The following is a 14,309-nucleotide window of genomic DNA, read 5'->3' as shown; positions in this document are numbered from 1 at the left end:
GCCAAACTGTGAGGGCGAATGTCCCCCCCCATCACCGAATTGTCGGGGCCGTTGTGTCCCGACTCCCCCGCCACATTTATCCCACTATCCCGCGGCTGCTCTGTGGGGTTCGGGCTAGCGTCCTCCACTACCCCGCCTTCCTGTGCTGCTGACCCCGTCTGCATGTTTTAACCGATGGGTAGGGCGCGTCGCTTTACGCTTGCGGTGCGCTTCGAGGCGGTGTACCACGAGGAGCGCGTTCGCCTGTAAAAACTCTCTCCCGCCCGTGAACAGACTTGCGCGGCGCGTGTCTCCCTCCCACCCCTGCTCCACGTGCCCCGGTAATAACAAACACGCCTCTACCCCCTGCCCAGCCCCGTACACCAATCGCACGCGAGGGGGTTGGGGTCGAGGGATGGACGTTCGCCGTGCACGCGCTGCCAATTGAGGAGGGTCGCCCGGCTCTGAGTTAAAGAGCCCGTTCAAACAGTCGCGCGAATACGCGCGCTCGGCGCTTTAACTCGCTACTTCGCGATTAGCAATCGTGCGGGCCCGCGACCACAACACCGTCGCACAGGCACACGAGCGCTCTACACCACCAAAAACAGACGCTTGGGCACGCGCCCGATGAACAGCACACTCGTAAACAGCCGTGTAGGCACGCGCACGCTAAGCGCTCCGCCCCGATGTAAACAGCCGTACGTGCGCGTGACCCCCATGCACTCTTTACTCTCGTACCCGCCGCAAACAGCCGCGTATGCGCACGAGCGCAAAACAGTACTGTACACACTCGTACCGGTATGCGAACACCAAACACTCCGTCTCCCTCCTCGCACTCACAGTGACCACGACACAGCTTTATCCTATTAGTGGTTTTATTCTGCGCGAGTATCCCGCTAACTACGAGTGTCTGTGCGAGTCAGCAGGCCCTCCAAACCAATTCCTCTAGGAGTCCAGATTCAGCTTATCCTGCATATAGCTCCGTTTTCTACCCTCTATTCAATAGCCCAAACTTACCTCTCCTCTACTTACGATTGCTTCCACTCTGCTGCGTTGAACGCTGTAGAAAGGCGATACTGTGAGTCGTCTCCGGAGAGGGTTGAGTCTAGCTGTGCTGGGCTCATCGCACGGACGTCTCGAACGGCTGACCCTCCTGCCCCGTGGACCGCGATGATTTTGCAGAAGAAGACCTCTCTACTGTCCCCCTCCCCTCCTTTTTATCCTACCTATCACCGAACATATTGCACGGACCCGACACATCAGCGCCCATGCCTTTTCCTATTCGAGTCTATTAGCTTACCTATAACAAAGGCACTCCGATGTTTTCGCACCTATGCTGCCCAGCCCAATCGGAGGTCGCGTTATTTTTATCTCATTGTCATCGAGTCCCTAATCCCATTCATAATAAAGGTGCACTGTGGCTCGCACACCCCAGGGGGCCCTGTCCATTCAGCTTTTGGATATTCTCACCCCTTTGTTATCTAGATCCCTGATCTTAACAAAGGCATTCCGTCCTGTGACCTTATCTAGCACAAAGGGCATTCAGATGCTTCCGCCCCGCGTCGCCTTGCTCATTCAAAGGCCTGAATGCTCCTATTTTCTATTGTCATTTGGATCCGTGAGCTCACCTATAATCAGGGGCATTCAGTTCCTAATTCCATCTATAACAACAGGCATGTCGTGGTTCACACGCCCCGTGCTGCGTGTGTAATTTCGTCCGTGGTGGCTTTACGGCCTCTGCCGCGACTACGTGATTTTAATATCAGGTCACGGCGCCACGGTTCGTGTCAGCTACGGGGGGCGATCACCCGAATTCCCGGCCGTAGGAAACCATGAAACTTAATCCCATTAGGGGCTTCTGGAAAAAAAACCTATCGGCCAGGTGATCTCCCCTTCTGGCTCTATGTGGGGTGTGTGTGCGTTCGTGCGGGGGTGGGGGTGGTGCGGCGCAGCGCGCCGCGTCGGCGTTGTCACGACCAGGGGATGGTGTCGCGGCGGTCGAAACGGTCCCCGACGGAGCTACTCCGTCGTGGTGGCACCACACATGTACTGCTTTTCAATAATCAATACTGAAAATGGAGTCAGACTTGAACGGGTTAATTTTTTAATTAATTAAAAAGGTTTTGATTAAAGGATTCATGACCGAGACGCGGTCTAAAAGCCAATGGTAGCGACACAACGCCAGGGTTCAACTTTGCGAGTGGTGAATTATTGAAGCTTGCAAGGGCTCGGCTTTCAATGTGGGTGGTGGGGGGAGTGATGGTGGGGTTGAAATGGGGGGGGGGGGGGAGCAAAGAAATTATCACCTACAAACTGTACATATGGGGAAAACTCCACCAGCAAAGTGAGGGGAGTTCACAGTAAAAGCAATTCATACAGCTGTGGAGCAGCATGACCGCATTACAATGCCGTCGTGTTAAATTTGGGCTTGCCGGATAACGTTATCCTCTTTCGGCAAAAGTGTGTCACTGCCACTTACAAGGATTGTGGGTGGGCTTTTAACAGTCCTTCTTGTAGGCCCTTCTTTGTCGTTCCCTCTCGCACCGCCTGGGTCCCCTCGGCACACGTCCAAAAGAGCTTCATTTTTCAAAATTAGAGTTCAATCTGTTTCGGTATAAACAAGATGATGCCTTCCAGTGTGGAGAAAGATGTCACCGCAAAAGTCCCCCATTTGGAACACCGAAGTGCTGTTACCTCCCTTAGGACCGCTGGGTGACCACCTTTCTCCAGGGCAGCCGGCCGCGGGCAGGCGAGTGTGGGTGGGGCGGTAGGTGGTGGGGAGGGGGGGAAATAAAATTACACTTTCGGTGAGTTCTTCATTGAGCGTGGAGACGAAACCCCAACGATCGCTGGTCAGAATTTGGCCCCTCAGGGCTGCGAGGAAGAGGAGTGCTGGCAGCCAGAGGCGCTGGGAGTGGGAGAAAGGGAGCAGATCACATGGCCTCGGGTGAGGTGGACAGGTATTCCTCGGCACGCCTGTGCACCTCCAATGCCCGCATGGTTGACATGTCCTGGGGATGCTCATACTTCCTCTGCAGACGCACCTTCTTCCCTTCGCCTTTCGAGTTCTGCACATCGCCAGCACACACAACGCGAGTGCAGGGAGATACGGTCATTAAAGGGGAATCCTGTTAACTTTTAATCAGGATGTCATATCCTAACGAGTGAAATGGATTAGAGAAGGACAACTGGGCATAAACGTTATTTCGCAAAATAAAATATTTTATTGGGCATACAACTTGGTTCACATTTTATACACACATACAAGCATTTGTTAAATTAAACGTTTATAAACATGGGAGGTAGGGGGGAGGGGGCTGGCTTTCATTTCTCTGCCCGAGTCAAAGGCACAAATGTACAAAAATTACGCATTAACCACTGCACTGCTTGCGGAAGCACAAATCGCGATTACAAAGCGTGCGGAAGCGGGCTGGTCATGCATGGCCCTTTAGGACCGACTGTGCCGGACAGTGCGCCCATAAGGGGGCTTTTTGCCAGAACGCTGCACACCTGCACCTGCACCGCCTCGGTCTCCATGCTTTTCTCGAGCAGCATGATGTCTTCTGAGGACGGGGTACCAGTCTCCATGGACACAACCGCACCGTTCAGGTCCTGCGCCGGATCACAACGGGCTAAGGTTGACATCTGTGTTCGGCAGGACCCCCCCCACCGCACTTGCCCTCGTGCTTGCCCAAAGTGCATAATTAATTATTAACTCGCTCGCCCACGCCGTAGAAACACCATTCGGCACTTACGGACATGGGAGTTGGGCAATGTAAAGGCGTATTTTTCGGAATATGTTCATGGGTTCAAAAGCAAATACACTCATAGCTTGACTTTAATGGGCTCGGGTTGGCTGTAATATCAGTGCAAGAGGATGATTATGCCTTTACTGTGCCACGCATATACAATATGAAAGTCTAGTTTACGCCACCTGTACTTCACCTTATGCATTGTTATGAATCGTTCATGTAGGTTAACACCCTCCTAAATTAATGTGTACTGCAGAAAAAACACCCAACAATAACACATTTAAATTCAGGGGAGCGAGGTGGCTGAGAAGTGAGAGCATGGAACCAGAACTGCCGAAATCCTGGATTTGAATCCAAGCAACCACCCAGATTTAAACTGGGTTTTGGAGTGGAATGAGTTGATGGTCTCAGCTCAGTCACCCAATGAATGCACCCAAATAACATTTAATGTAACACTTAATTTGGCTAAATTCCAGCTTTGAGAATAAAAAAGCAGTTTCACTGTCATCCTACACAAACCAATCTCTCAGAAAAGTGCATGGATTTTGCACATTCCTTTCCATGTTCTTTGTGGTCCAAGTGTTATGCCAGGCAATATGCACAGATTATAATTGTTTTGTAGACACTCATCTCTAGTTCATTATTATTTTTATCCTTTTTCACCTTCAATAATTGCCCTGGATACACACTTAGATTTCCCAGATGTCTCCCTCTAATATTTCTCCAGTTTAAATAAAAGATTGATCCAGTTTAAACAGCGACTTTGATTCAATGATTATTTCCTCTTGTTCAGTGAACTTTTTTCATGGCTTTTGTTTTGCTCATTTATCTTTCGCCCCACTTTGCAGCCTTCTTTGGTATTTCTTCAATAATTTCTTGTATTACTTTACTTTTGGTTGTTATAATGACGATGTCATTAGGGAATCTTAGATGGCTAATTTTTCTACAATTTATCAAATCCAATTTTCAGAAAATGTGTGAGTGGATTTGTGAATAGCCTTGTTTGACTCATCTTCCACTATGACGTTTGTTACTTCCTTCATGAAAATATCAGTGTAGGTTGTTAATATTTTGTATGTTGTTTTTATTTCCAAACATTTGTTATATTTAATGTAGGCCTTGATTCGAGAACTTAAATGACGATCAATTTTCATTGCGTCAAGTACTTCTTTCAGTCTACAACGGCCAAGCACAATGGTAAATGATATTAATTAGTTTTCAATTTAAAATCTAACATATACATAGGTTTTATAATTTTGCTCCAATATCTGGTCCCGCTTCTTTGATGGTGTCTACAGTTATACCATGGTTTGCTGCTTTGCGAGACCATGAGATATAGCCATGGCTTGGAAAGGCCTTAATTCAGCAGTGGATAGATCGTGGCTGTGGATGATTGAACAAGATAGCAACAATGCTTCGCAGAGACAGAATCATAAAACCAGGAAATCGTAACACATGACCCAGCGGGAAGCACATCCGCCACTCGTTACAGAGGTTCACGGTTCGAATTCGTCGGCCGCCCTCGTTATTACTGCGGTGTGCATCAACCATAAAAATAAGTGCCATTGACTTCAGAGTGGACGTAAAAAGAATCCTTGACATTATTCGCAAGAATGTGTGCCGGCATTCAAAGGGGTCAAATTATTACATTTACCAAAAGATTTCTCACTGGGTTTATACGTAGCAATCATCACTTCCTAGCGGGGAAAAGTTGGTTAGACCCTCCTGAAAACAAGTCATGAAACTCCATGAGGTTTCCTTCGGTAATCAGGCCTAGTAAAAAGCCAAATGAAACTCAATGTATAAATAAATAAACACTTTAACTCTTGCAACAAATTATACCTGAGGATTCGATTTGGCGAGAATTTCTATCTTGTACCAGGCTTCTTCCCTCTCTTTAAACTTCATTTTCTCTCTGCAAAACCACAAATGTTAAACGTTAACAGTAACAGGAAAATGCACAGTCCTTGCTACTAAGCCTTTACATTTTTTATGTTTTACAAGAGACACATGGTCCTGCTTGGCTTGTCGAGTTTATAGTTTTAGACAATGGTTATTACGAATATTTAAGGTAGTACTGTATTTAAAGTCACGTGTCAATCCACTGCTGGATGAGGGTCTCTCCACACTGTGGGCCGTGAGGTTATTGACCATACTTCACCACGCTAGTCAAGGTGGCGTTGCATAGATGAGTGCAGAGATAAGTACAATTGATATTGTTGCACTGCCCTCTGCTGCCCACAATAGCAGCCTGGAAAGAGCCAACACTAACAATCAAACATAACACCGAAAAAATATTTTAAAATCACCCCATCACAGAGATGCAAAAAAAACATGACTACATATCACCGTGACCTGTTGTTATATTTACTGTAAATCATCAAATAATAAATTGTTTAAATCCACGCCTATACAGGCAACCATACTTCAATAGTGATTACCGTTGGTAGGGCTATTTTAATACACACAATGGACAGGAAGGACAAGATCAAAGGGCTCGCATAATACACATGCAGAGTGTACGTTGCCTCATTAATCCCCACACCCCCCCCTCCCCCCCCACTTTGCGCAAGAGCGCAGAAGTGTGGTTACCACATCTACGCCTCAATAAGGAAACAGGTGGACTTCACAATTTTGGTTGTCGCCTGATGAAGCTGGTTGTAATTACTGGCGAAACATCGTACTGAGACTGTAAATGTTGTGGCTTGGCTCTCCAACACACCGATGTGCTGTACTAGTGACCAATTTACATGTTCTGTTTAAGGGACAACCCTTACTAGTTTTCTGTGTCGGGTGGTGGCGGGTTTTAACGACACATTTATATATTTAAGCGATCTAACACAAAATACCTCTATTATGGATGTAATTTATCTTGCATTTTAATTACACGATCAAAGTTGCAAATTAAGCAAATATTGTCGAGAGGATCATTGGTTGAACTTTGATCAAGTGAGCTGTTCTAATTATGCACATTTCTATCAATGTTGCTTATAATATTTGGTTATCTGTAATATTTGGTTAGAGGTTATATAAGAGATGGCCTGCCCGCATGTTTGCTGGACAATGGGTGCATGCGGAAATGGTGTGGACTTCGTCTTCATCGGCGGCAGCCACTTGGGGTTTGAGGATGACACCCATCAGATCTTGAGGTGGCTGAGGAGTCCAATTCACGATCTGCAGATCTTTGAGCTTTGGGGTCACGTGGTCCCAGATAGAAGTGGGATCCACAATGCTGGGTTAGCTTCCTTTTCCTTTGTTATTTGGCAGCGATTTGGCATCAAGACGTTGGGTCTCAGTGGGCCATCGCCTGGTGGATGCACCAGCGCCACCCAAGGTGGGCGGCAGGCTGCTCCATCGAATCTCGAAGCCTGATGTTTCTGTACTTCAGGGAGGACTTGAGGGTGTCCTTGAACTGCTTCCTTTGTCCTCCCCTCGTCCGCTGCCCAGTAGAGAGCTGGGAGAAAAGGATCTGGTGGGGAAGGCAGTTCTCAGGTACGCGGAAGCAGTGGCCAGTCCATCGGAGTTGTTTTTTTACAAGTATTGCTTCAATGCTGGTGGTGTCAGCATGGAGGACACTTGCACTTGATCCCCTGGATTTGATGGAGGCAGTGCTGTTGGAAGCGCTCAAGCGCAATGACATGGCACCAATACATAGACAACATACCGGCAAGACTTAAAATCCTAGCATACCATCTTTAAAACTATCACATCTACACAAACACCGAGTCTACATAACATGTAGCTTCAGATAATTAATTTCGGTGCAACAAAAAACAGATGGTTACTCATGACAGCCACATGGTAGACTATGTTGGGACAAACAAAACCTTTCCGTTAACTCTTATCAGAATATTTATTCATACAGCAGGAATCCGATGAGCTATAAACCTCTTTTTCACAGATGTCCAGTCGAGGCAGGTGAGAATAATACAACACATAACACAAAAACTTGACAGTGAAAAGTATAGCAAATATATACAAATAATACTAAACTATTTTTTTATCCTGATTTAAAGCTTTCGTGACTGCAGTAATTCATATTCTTAGCTCTTTCGGTAACGTCACGTAGAAGAGAAACAATAAAATAATAATATATATATAAAACAATAAATAAATTCTCACGACGTTTCGACCATAACACAAACGGTCGTCATCAGGTGTGTCGGTTTGCAAACCTGATGACGACCGTTTGTGTTATGGTCGAAACGTCGTGATAATTTTTTTATTGTTTTATATATATTTTATTATTTTATTGTTTCCCTTCAACGTGACTTTACCGAAAGAGCTAAGAATATATATTTTTTATTTAAAACCAGGTAAAGCCTACTGGGCTATGAGCCTCTCATTCAGAAGCAACCTGGCAACAAATGATAGCTTAATAAACTGGTTTATCTTATAGAAATTTATTACAGCAAAATAATCTAGATAATCTAAACAAATTAACATGTAGGCTTTCGCGACCAATATTATTCATAATAAAGGTTTTTTGGTTAGATCGCGTTATTTATAAATGTGTCGTAACCCTCCACCACCCGACACGGCCAATCAGCAAAATAAGTATCACGTTGACAAAAGACAAATAATTCACTACTTTAGCCCACCTGTGTGTTGAAGAGTGAATCCACAACATTTACAGTTTGAGTACGACGTTTCGCTGGTAAATACATCCAGCATCATCGGGAAATTCGCCAGAATGGTAAAGCCCTCGCTTGCTCCCGGTTTAATATAGAGCAGCAGGGTGACGTCATCATTTAACTCATATCAGGTGCAGTGATTAGAGGCGGAGGGGGGGGGGGTATTGTAATTATATAATCGATTAGTAATCAGTCATTGGTTATGATTAGTAATGAGTTGTAGATTAGTAATTAGTTGTAATGTGTGTTAGTGATTATATGCTGTGTTAGTAATCCGTTAATTAGTATGTCTTTCCCCTATAAGGAATTGTAATGTGCATTCATATTCTTAGCTTCCTCGGCAAAGCCACGCCGAAGGGAAACAACAAAACAACAAACATAGATATTCTATTATTTTATTGCTTCCCCCCCAACGTGACTCCACCGAAAGAGCCAAGAACATGAATCACTGCAGTCACGAGAGCTTTAAATCAAAATGTAACGTGTATTATTTAATAATACGCTTCCAGGCTGTACTAAGCCTGTAGCTGTCAGAGCGATTACATTTAATTTAAAATAACTGACAAATTAGCCAGTGTTTTGCAAAAGCAAAACATTACAGTAAGATTTGGTACAGTACACAAAATTCAAAAACTAGTATCTTGCACTAAAGACGCATTACCTAAATTATCAACAGAAGGTGTATATCGGATTAATTGTTTATGTGGCAGATGCTATATTGGACAGACGGGATGTAACATCAGCGTAAGACTAAAAGAACATCAGAGAAATATTAAATTATCTCAAACACAACTGTCGGCAGTGGCAGAACATGCTTGTCAACAAGGACACTCAATTGATTTTGACAATGTTGCAGTGTTGTGTAAAACTAATTATTACTGGCAAAAACTAATTAGAGAATCCATTGAAATTGAGAGGAATAAGAATAACTTTAATCGCTCTGACAGCTACAGGCTTAGTGCGGCCTGGAAGCGTATTATTAAATAATACACATTACATTTTGATTTAAAGCTTTCGTGACTGCAGTGATTCATGTTCTTGGCTCTTCCAGTGGAGTCACGTTGGGGGGGAAGCAATAAAATAATAGAATATCTATGTTTGTTGTTTTGTTGTTTCCCTTCGGCGTGGCTTTGCCGAGGAAGCTAAGAATATGAATGCACATTACAATTCCTTATAGGGGAAACACATACTTATTAACGGATTACTAACACACATTACAACTAATTACTAATCTACAACTCATTACTAATCATAACCAATGACTGATTACTAATCGATTATATAATTACAATACCCCCCCTGCCTCTAATCACTGCACCTGTTATGAGTTAAATGATGACGTCACCCTGCTGCTCTATATAAAACCGGGAGCAAGCGAGGGCTTTACCATTCTGGCGAATTTCCCGATGATGCTGGATGTATTTACCAGCGAAACGTCGTACTCAAACTGTAAATGTGGATTCACTCTTCAAAACACCGGTGGGATAAAGTAGTGAATTATTTGTCTTTTTGTCAACGTGACACTTTTTTTCTGATTGGCCATGTCGGGTGGTGGAGGGTTACGACACATTTATAAATAACGCGATCTAACCCAAAAACCTTTATTATGAACAAAGTAGCATGTGGTAAAATGTTTTTTTAGAATCAGTGAGCTGGCAAGTATGTAATGATGCTTTAGTAATCAACACCTTCCACCTATTGCAGTCATTTGCGATCTGCACAACATCCATCATCAATTTCCCTGTCCAAAACACGGCGTTCATCATCCAGCTGCTCCACGGCCCGACCTCTCTGTCCTGGTACCCTTCAACCGGGACCTGTAGGATGGCGTTAGAAAGTCCCTCTGGTGTTCAAGTGAGAGCAGACCCAACAGTCGACAAAAGCATGTGTCCCAGTGGGGTGGGGAGGCTCACCTGCCGATCACTGCCAGGGGTCGCGCTCAGAGCAAGGACGCGGAACTGGCGCGAATAACCGACGAGCTGCTTCACCACCTGCCATGGACACCGAGTACAGCGCACGTGTGTTAACGAGCCAGCAGAGTCGGGAAATCTAGGGTAATCCTAACGTTTATTTTAAGATAGCGAAAGGCAGTTTTAAAACAGTACTATTTGGATTCATGTAGCAACTAGCATGCAGAAGGTACAGTCTTTTTGTCAATCTACTGCTGAATGAGGAACTCCCTACGCTGTACTGCGTCATGCAGGTTAAACGACCATACTTCACCATGATGATCAATATGAGTTTCTGAAGGCGAACAACATGTTAGGGGCATTGTAAATGACATCGGATTTTGGTCTGCTGAAAACATAGCTCCACAGCATCCTACAATACCACGTTTATGCATGGTGGTCACCGATCCAAGCACCATCCAGGCTCAGCCCTGCTTAGTGTCTAAAATCTAACGAGACTGAGCAAATTCCAGGAGCTAATCACGATGCCGTACAAACCAAAATGAAGGATGAGCTCCGACAATGGGACCTAACCTGGCAATAGGAGTAGTTTCCCATCGCTTTGTGGGCTTCATCGACGACCAAGCACTTGACGGCCGCCGCAGGGCAAGCTTCACTGCAGAGGTCGTTCTTCATTACGTGCGGAGTCAAGAAGAAGAGCCGTTTCTTCGCCCAGATGGCCTGGCGGTCTGAAGCCATGGTGCTGCCTACCAAGGAAAAGCGTGAAAGGAAAATGACAAAATGGGACCTTTTTTGTCAGTATCAATGAATTCAAAATAACAATAGTGTTTTGTTTACCCGTTCTGGCTATAAAACAGGTGTTAACATGTTCAAACACCAAATAGAAACCTTTTGCAAGGAATAAATTCTACATTAAGCACGCGTACATGTGGTGAACATGCAAACTGATAATAAAATGACATCAGTTGTAGATTGTACATACGCATCCTCTATCAGCAGCCACGATCTATAGCCAGCACAACTATACCCACCATTATTACCAACACCACAATTACCACAAAGACCACCACTCCGAAAACCTTCATCAAAATTACCATCATTACCGGTACCTCCACCACAAAAAACCACCTCTCCCCAAGTTTGTTGTTGTAGCTTGCCGACCCCCCCCCCGCCCCCTACTGGACATCTGTGAAAAGAGTTTCAGAGTTCATTGGATTCCTCCAGTCTAAAAAATAAAGATTCCGATAGTGAACCACTCAATTATCATCCCAAACAACCACCGCCACCATCGAAGCAATCCACACACACACAAAATAATCACCCGTCATCTCCGCCATGTGCTCCTGCGAGATGCCTATCACGTTGTGACACGTCTCCATCTGCTGTGCTACCAGCGGTTTGGTGGGAGCCATGAAGAGGATCTTGCCGGACGGGTACCACCGGTAGAAGTTGTACATCACCACGGCGGCGATGAACGTCTTGCCCAGGCCGGTGGGCAAGCACACCATCGTGTTGTTGAAGAGCGTCGTCTGAACGATGCTGTATTGATATTCGCGCACCGGGAAATTTGTCGGGTAGATCCAGATGTCACCGGAGCTCACGTCAAATCCGGGCAGGTGTTCCACCTCCTGGTGTCCCTTGGCGTCTCTCCCAGACGCCGCCTCGACCTCAGCCGCGGCCACCATCAACACGTCGTCGTCATCATTGTCGCCAACGTAGCCACCAAAGTCGACCTGCTGCCTGTACGAGGTCTGCTGACCCTCTTTGGTTTCAGGGCCGGTCCATAACGACGGTCCCCGACCAGAGCTTGCACTAGCCCAGTCTCCCGCATGCCTCCCGGAGCCCACGGCTCCTCGCCTGACCCCAGCTCCTCGCTTGGAAGTCCATGGTTTTACTGACGATGACCTTCCTTGAGACGACGACGACGTTCCCACTGCACCGTCCGCACTGCCCAGCCTGCCCCCCCAGCTCTGGAAGAGAGTCTTCTGCTTGGAATTGCGGCCGCTCATGACTGCGCTGGCCGGGGCGGCCTGTGCATCCTCGGCTGTCGTCGTGACGATGAAGGCGTAAAAGGAGACGTTAAAGGCGACGCGAGGCGCTAGCAAAGAGTGCTCACCTCCGGAACGTTCAGGTTCTTCGGAAGCATGAGGTTCTCCCAACGCGGGTTGCCTGCTGGTATTGGAACACGACCAGGTCACCCATCAACATAAACGGGCTCCCCAACGTCTCGCTACTTTGCCAGTACCGTTAGGTCCACCAGCTTCTACCAACATCTCTGACACCTCCTCTGGGACTTGAAGCAGTTCGGATGGAACCTAAAACACACACGCACAAAAAAAAGACCCTGCAGAGTCTTCAAAGGTTATCCAGGTCTCTAAAGCCCCAATACTTCTCGAATAGTGTTCAAGACATCGATCTCACACTCACACTCCTTATTATGGGACCTCTTAACACTTTCGCTTCGCCTAACCTCAACTCCTCCAGATCGTCGCAACGCATCCAAAACCTGCGGCCAAATTTCCAAGCTCTTTCTTGACTTGTTGCGCGCTTCCAGGGTGACCACGGGCACCTCCTCTCTCATCACCAGCGGAGCCCCGGCTCAGCCATGCTAGCTCAGGCAGACACGGGAGGAGTGGGGCGACATCTTATGAAGGGAGACTTCCGAGCAGTGACGATTTTAAAATTGCTATAGGAAACCTCCCCACCCACCCGCCCACCCCCGCCAGTCTCTTTGTTAAACAAGGTATTTGGAGATTCACCTCGTCTATTTGTGGAGTGGTCACTGACCGAAACGTGTTCTGTAAATATGTTTTATTTAGGCGCCAGCAGTGATATTGACAAACTTTTAAGTTTATTTTACTTGCTCCTTGGTTCTTTCGGTAAAGTCACGTAGGTATAAAAATAAAATAAATGTAATCACGAAGTTTCGGGCGCAGCACAAGCGTCCGTCATCAGGTGGAACAACCACAGCAAGAAGTCCGTCTTAATTTCGTGCGGTTGTCTTACCCAATATGGCCGACAAGTGCCCCCACGCGGTGCAGCGCTCATCCGGTGTATATTTTTAAATAACGTGGCGCTCGTATTGTTAGTATGGATAGGTAAAACGCGTGCTTCCGTCAACAATGTCAACAGGTTTATATACCTTCTTTGGTTCTTTCGGTAAAGTCACGTAGAATGAGAATAAAATAATAAATTGATAAAATAAAATAACACAATAATATTCTCACGACGTTTCGGCCACAACACAAGCGGCCTTCATCAGGTGAAGGGAGCGAGACTGTCTGGTAGAACAGCGCTGGAGTGAGAGAGCCACGTTCAGATCACGGCTTTTAAGCTGTGTGAGAGGAACAAAGAGCCTTGACGAAGGAATTAGCATAAAATTTAGCATTGAAATGGCTGAATGATTAGCTTGTGACTGGTCACAGAAATAGCTATGTTAAAAGTTAAAGCATACACATCCGCAGAGGCACCCATTGTTAAAAGGAATTAGCATAGAATTTAGCATTGAAATAGCTAAATTAAGGCATACACATCCGCAGAGGCACCCCTTGATAATGGGATTAGCATAGAATTTAGCATTGAAATGGCTGAGTGATTCGCTTGTAACTGCTACAGAAATAGTTACGTTGAAGTCAGAGCATACACATTCACCGAGGCACTTAGTACAAATCAAAACAGGAGAATTTAGCATTGAAATAACTAGGCGAATTTAGCATTGAAATAACTGGGTGATTTGCTAGTGACTGGTCACAGAAATGACTACACATCTGAGCTTTTCACAGTACTATATAGTGAACCAATAAAAACTAAAATATAAATTACCTTCATGTTATCAATAAACTCTATATTCTCCAATCAGCTAAGCTACCAACCATAAGTCGTTATATATCACAATGCTATATGGCGAAAAAATGGGTGGATTCTTACCCTCAAATTTCCGTACCACGGATAGCTACGGGCCCCGTTCAGACGGACGAGTTCGTCCATGGTCGGAACAGAGGAGGGGGAGAGAGACAGCTGCGAAGCCCTAGTAT

The 14,309-nt window shown here is 45.8% G+C and overlaps 1 protein-coding gene across 3 annotated transcripts; it reads right to left on the bottom strand.

Moving 5' to 3' along the window:
- Positions 1-2,039: 2,039 nt before the first annotated feature.
- LOC116942307 (Fanconi anemia group M protein-like) lies at positions 2,040-12,905 on the bottom strand. Of its 3 annotated transcripts, none has more exons than XM_076067105.1 (6): positions 11,597-12,905; positions 10,849-11,021; positions 8,333-10,356; positions 5,574-5,646; positions 3,490-3,591; positions 2,040-3,047 (listed from the first exon to the last, which is right to left on the bottom strand). In XM_076067105.1, exons 1-3 carry the CDS (start codon positions 12,282-12,284, stop codon positions 10,216-10,218), a joined length of 1,002 nt encoding a protein of 333 aa, XP_075923220.1. In that variant the 5' UTR covers positions 12,285-12,905; the 3' UTR covers positions 2,040-3,047; positions 3,490-3,591; positions 5,574-5,646; positions 8,333-10,215. The 3 variants fall into 3 exon arrangements, with proteins under 3 accessions (XP_075923220.1, XP_075923219.1, XP_075923218.1); XM_076067104.1 differs by lacking the exon at positions 2,040-3,047 and having other exon boundaries at positions 3,078-3,591; positions 11,597-12,590; positions 12,746-12,905; XM_076067103.1 differs by lacking the exon at positions 2,040-3,047 and having other exon boundaries at positions 3,078-3,591.
- Positions 12,906-14,309: the final 1,404 nt, after the last annotated feature.

This window comes from Petromyzon marinus, chromosome 14 (assembly GCF_048934315.1).
Source record: "Petromyzon marinus isolate PM22_M1 ecotype Great Lakes invasive population chromosome 14, UKy_Petmar_22M1.pri1.0, whole genome shotgun sequence".
NCBI lineage: Eukaryota > Metazoa > Chordata > Hyperoartia > Petromyzontiformes > Petromyzontidae > Petromyzon > Petromyzon marinus.
This window is presented reverse-complemented; position numbering and strand designations above follow the sequence as displayed.